This window comes from Rhamphochromis sp. 'chilingali', assembly GCF_963969265.1.
Source record: "Rhamphochromis sp. 'chilingali' genome assembly, chromosome: 16".
Taxonomy (NCBI): domain Eukaryota; kingdom Metazoa; phylum Chordata; class Actinopteri; order Cichliformes; family Cichlidae; genus Rhamphochromis; species Rhamphochromis sp. 'chilingali'.
Window position 1 is genome coordinate 26,957,845 of NC_137943.1, and position 6,000 is coordinate 26,963,844.

At 41.3% G+C, this 6,000-nt stretch overlaps 1 protein-coding gene across 1 annotated transcript in view; it reads right to left on the reverse strand.

The window, feature by feature from the left end:
- st6galnac3 (ST6 (alpha-N-acetyl-neuraminyl-2,3-beta-galactosyl-1,3)-N-acetylgalactosaminide alpha-2,6-sialyltransferase 3) overlaps positions 1-5,151 on the reverse strand; it is a 108,100-nt gene extending 102,949 nt beyond the window's left edge. The window contains exon 1 of the mRNA XM_080861470.1: positions 4,703-5,151. Within this exon, the coding sequence (XP_080717596.1) occupies positions 4,703-4,720 (18 nt within the window). The 5' untranslated portion in view covers positions 4,721-5,151. The remainder of the gene's footprint in view (positions 1-4,702) is intronic.
- Between the last annotated feature and the right edge of the window lie 849 nt (positions 5,152-6,000).

A 6,000-nucleotide genomic window follows, 5' to 3' on the forward strand; every position in this document is an offset into this window, starting at 1 on the left:
TCAGTCACTCTGAAACTTGTACCGTGTAATTATATTTTCTTTTTTCCCCGTTTTTGATATTACAGTGTCAAATCTAGTGTGAAATTAACTGCTGTCTCCCATAACAAAAACAGCCTAACAGAGCAGATGCGGGTGTGACAGTAAAGTTTTTGAAGTGACATATTGTTTCTTGATGAAGCTGAAGAGGAGGTCGTGGGTGTTTGGATACTGTCAGTCATCTTTCAACTATAGCAAAAAAATAAAAAAGGATAATATATTAAACGTGGCAAAAACACATTATGTTAATGGTGATGAACTGATTTTGTGTATGCTTTTTTTAAGAGAAAGGGAAATGAACATGTAAAATCCTCTTAGAAGGCACAACGCAATATGTTCAACTACTCTTACAGCATCAAAAACCTCACGATCGAGCACAACAGACTAAGAAGTTACCGTATTAAGCTTTAAGCACACAAGTTACAACACAAAACTCATTCACGCCTATTGTTGGGTACCCCATTCAACTGCTCAATAACACAAATGTCTAACCAGCCAATCACATGATCGCAACTCAATCCATTCAGGTAAGATTTCCTGCTGAAGTTCAAACCAGTATCAAAATGTGGAAGACAGATCATTTAAGTGATGGGTTGGGTGTTGGTGCTTAACAGGCTGCTGAGTATTTAATCAACTGTTGATCTGCTGGGATTTTACCACACAATCATGAGTTTACAGAGAATGGTCTGGAAAAAAAATTAAAAATATCCACTGAGTGACTGATCAAAATGCCTGTTTGATGTCAGAGTCAGAGTATGGCCAAACACTTTGAGCTGATAGGACACCACTAGCTACTCAAATAACCACTCATTGCAACTAAGTTATGCAGATGAGCATCTCAAACCTTAAAGGAGATGGGCTACAGCAGCAGAACACCACACCACATTCCACTACTATCAGCTAAGAACAGAAAACTAAGAGTACAATTCACATTGGCTAAGAAAAAACAAGACTTTAAAAATGTTCCCTGGTCTGATAAGCGTCAATTTCTTTTGCAATATTAGGTTGACTGGGTCAGAATTTAGTGTAAACATCAGCAAAGAGTGGATCCACCCTGCCTTGAATCAACAGCTCAGGCCTATGCTGTTGTAATGTTGGAGGGGATATGTTCTTGGTACACTTTGGGCCCTTTATTACCAACTGAGCATTTTTTAAAGTCTGACAATATACCTGAATATTGTTTTTCACCATGTCCATTAATTTATGATCACACTGTACCATCATCCTCCAAACTGGTTTCTTGAACATTAAAATTAGTTCACTGCACTCAAATGGCCTTCTTGGTCTCAGTTAGAGCTCAATCCAGCACCTTTGAGATGCGGTGAAATGGGAAATTTGCATCATAGATGTGTGATGCTAACACATCAAATATGGAACAAAATCTCAGAGGAATGTTACAAGCCCCTTGTTAAATCTGTGCCACAAAGAAATAAGGCAGTTCTGAAGATTAAAGGGGTCCAACCCAGTACTAGCAAGGTGCACCTAATAAAGTGGCCAGTGAATATGTAACGTCAAAATCAACTTCAATTGCTTCAGTCCTGACAAACACACTCATTCTTGCTTCACAGTTTTAAAGATTTTTGCTTTTTTTTGGTCTTAAGTGATATAATGGTTGGATGGTTGGATGGATGGATGGATGGATGGATGGACTTTCAGACTTCTTTCCTTGAGCAGTCCATTATCTTCTGATCGATTTAAATGAATCCGTCAAAGTAGCAGGATACAGATACCAGGCCTGTCAGTGTCCTTGTATCACCATGACGTGGCTACATTTCAGGTTACACCGTGGGTTACCATGTCGGTTTCAGAAGGGTCTGTGGTTACACGAAATCTATTATGACACATAGCTTTAACACTAGGAGTCCCAGGCTTCTACCTTTCTACCTTTAAAACCCACCACCAGCCAAATGGCTGGTAGGCTTTTAGCTAGGCTTTAGCTTCAGCCAAGTGGAAGCTAAATTGGCTAGTCATTCATATGTAAATTAGGTTGTTAGCTGGGAATTCTGGAGGGAGGGGAGTGGGGGTGTGTGGATGAGGGGGTGGGGGAGCTGCTAAAAGCTGTGAACTTCCTTTTGTGTTTCATCTTGATGCATTCTCAATCATCCAGGGAAATAAATCTCCAAAAGTCACCAACTTGGAGTGTTTCAGTTTGCCATCTTAGGGAGAAATCAACACACATGGGTGTAGGTCCTTTGTTGCTGAGATTTATTGATAAAAACAGTACAAAAAACCAACCATTTGTACACATATTTACAAATAATAATAAAAAGTGAGTGAGTACATTTCAACATTTTCAGCAACTGTTCTTTTCTTGCCTTGTAGAGTTGGCTACATGAGAGTGAGCCAACTCTCTTGCAAGCTCCACCACATTTACATATGAATGACTAGCCAATCCACTAGTGGATTGAGGAATTTCCCTGCGAATCTTGTTGACTGTGCCGAGGATGGTGGTTTTCAGTCTAAGAAGTTTTTGCACGAGTGAAAGCGATGTGAAAAAATTGTCCGTGGTAACATTTCTACCCTTGTCTAGGAATGGTTCCATCAGCCTCATTACTACATTTTCAGAAAGTCTCTCCCCAGTGGGACGATTGGGGTCCTTGCCAAGATATGGGAAGACATTGCAAATGTACTTGGATTTTAGGTCGCAAGCCACCCAAAACTTGATCCCAAACTTGTCAGGTTTACTTGCAATATACTGCAGGAAACAGCACCGAGTCTTTGATGGGAAAAGCTGTTCATCAACGGTGATATGTAGACCAGGGTTGTAGCACGTGATGCAGTTGGTGACCAATGATCCCCACACACTGGAAATTGCAGCGAACTTATCAGTCTTTGCTCGATTTGCTCCATTGTGGCATCAATCAGACCACTGGTATAATGTTGAAATGTACTCACTCACTTTTTATTATTATTTGTAAATATGTGTACAAATGGTTGGTTTTTTGTACTGTTTTTATCAATAAATCTCAGCAACAAAGGACCTACACCCATGTGTGTTGATTTCTCCCTAAGACGGCAAACTGAAACACTCCAAGTTGGTGACTTTTGGAGATTTATTTCCCTGGATGATTGAGAATGCATCAAGATGAAACACAAAAGGAAGTTCACAGCTTTTAGCAGCTCCCCCACCCCCTCATCCACACACCCCCACTCCCCTCCCTCCAGAATTCCCAGCTAACAACCTAATATACATATGAATGACTAGCCAATTTAGCTTCCACTTGGCTGAAGCTAAAGCTTAGCTAAAAGCCATTTGGCTGCTCTCCGGGTTTTAAAGGTAGAAAAAGCCAAATGGCAGTCCGTGGTGATGTAAGTGATAAATCCCTAGTTGAATCAACAGTGTAGGTATGTCATAATCACAAAGCTTTTTTAAATCCTACACTGTAACATGACACAAACTTCACTAAAAATTTAACTACACACCGCTTTGATGACGTCCATGCAGTTATTATGGCTGGGAGCGGCATTGGCCATTTGCAAAGGCTACATCATAAGCTCTCCATGGAATCAACAGAGGTCTAAATTAAGCCCAACAGTGGTCCAGAGACCTGTTCGGCTGTCATGGGGCAAAAGGTTGACCATCCTCACGGCCCTGAATCGGACAAGAAAATGAATGATAGACAGATACTTTGAAAATATCTTTAAGAGTTCAGCAATAACCATTTTAACTAAATATCTGTTGGCTTGACAGGAAAAAAGCTGCCCATACTATCACTACCTTCACAATTCAAGCCTAAATTATAACTTGGGAAAACAAAACAGTCCAATTAGTTTAGTTTAGTTAGATTCATTAAGCAACATTTTAAAACACTCTTTGCTTCTGAAACTCATAATCCCTAAATTTTCACTGTCAGCTAAGCAAGCTTTAACCTGCTGAGCAGATTTCAGACACTATGTTGTGGTTCCCAACTTTCTCAGGTATACACCACTTCAGAAGTTGAAAAAATGTTATTTCTCCACACGTTACAGTTTTTTACTAATTCCTTTACATCATTAATCATTTATCTTAATTTCACTGTATATTTTCAGCAGACTGTCCATGCCCTGCAGTTTGAACCACTAGACTATGTGTAGAACTCTGGAAAGCGGTGGTCGATATTTTTCATGATATTCCTACATTTCACGAAGAAGTTATTTAAATCATAAAGACAATACCTGCTACTGTCATCCTTTATTAAGAGAAATCAGTGTGTAGTCCCATTAAAGAAGTTTCAAACGAAGTGAAATCTGCTTCCTGTGAAGGACGTCAGAGATTTGTTAACTTTCCCTCAGCTCACGTGATGTGAACACCTGGACATGTCAGGAAGGATGTTGTGTGCACAGCTGGCTGGCCTGCTGATGCTGCCATTTATTTATTTATTTGCTTGTTTGTTAAATAAACACAAACATGGGTTGAAAACTAAACTCAAACACAGGAATCTGCTTCCATCATATTTGCACAAGGCCCCCCCAAAACACACACAAAAAAGCCCAGCAGACAGGAAGCAGAGGAGGGTTAATTACCTCCGCCGAGCATCACCACTGCCAAATGCAGCTGCCCGGATCACGTTTCAGCGCACATCTGCTAAAATGCACACTGGCGGAAAGCCGGCCACGTCTCAGCCTCCTGATGTGCGTTTCTTCCTTTAATGACAGCAGCATATGAGTAAGAGAAACCCCCTCTTACCTTCCACATCCAGGCCATTCTTATTTCCACGCAGACAATGGTGGACCGCCTGTTTTCTTCAGCCCCTAAACGCGCTCACCACCTCCGTCTGCAAGCACGTTTCCTCACGTGCTCATCACAGGAGCAGATGCGGGTGCAGTGCGGTGGTATGCGGGGATCGGCTCCATAAATGTTGGAGTGTACCGTTATTCGTCTCCTCTCTGTTTTTTTTTCCTCCCATGGAGCTGCTGGGACCTGCAACGACGCTGCGTTGCTACTGGCCGGCTGAGACGCGTAGCCCCGCCCCGTGTGCGGCACGTGACCGCCGCTGACGCCCTGGCCCTGGCGTTTTACAACATCAGGAACATGAGGACGAGGGAAACAATAATAACAGAGGGTGCTGTGTGTTGAGTGTAGGCAGAGACGGACTTTAAGGTTATGCAGTACCGCCCCTCATTTCTTCATAATTTGCTTCCAAAGAGCCAGACTCGTTTTTCAAAGTGGTCTTGGATTTTTCCAGACATTCCGATGGTCTTCCAAAGTTGTTTTTTTTTTTTTTTTTTTTTGGAACATGGGCTGTTTTTTCACTCATTTTTAGTCCAGTCCATCTGATCCTTTTCAGAGGAATGTTTCTTGGTTTTTTTGCGGTTTTTGTTTTTTAATTAAGCCGCTTAGTGAAAGAATCAATTTCAAATTGCATTTCTGCCTCAGTATGGTGTACAGTGTGTACACGTGGGGGATAAAAGAAGAAGTGACAGGCTTAAAAAAATTATCTACTGCAGATAAACAGTATTTGATTGGCATGTCCTTGAGGAGAAAAGGTAAAGACCTGACACAGGACCAGAGAAATGTATCTGGCCCTCCTGTTGACATATAGTGTCCATTGAAGCCTCATCAGAAATGGTCTCAGTGGGAGAGTGGCAGTGGCATCGGGTCTCATGGAGTTTTTAGTTCACATTATTGTTAAAGTATACAGAGGATGTCAGGAGGTTCATCAGTGTATACAGCCATTTGTAAAACAAAGGGAAGGCTCTGTCATGGGTGTGGCTGCGTTTCAGCCAATAGTTTTGGAGATCTTGTCAAAATTGATGGAATTCTGAAAGTAGAAGAGCATCGTTAGATTTTCATCCAATCTGAAAGTCTTCTGATTGACAATGTTTTGGTTTTTCAACATGACAATGAAACACCGAGACACACTGCCAATAAAAGTAAAGCTGGATAGAAAAACACTAAATGAAACTTCATTAGTCATGGATTGGCTTCCCAGGAGCCCAGATCTCAAAATTGTTGAAGCAGTGTGAGATCATTTTGATGGAGAA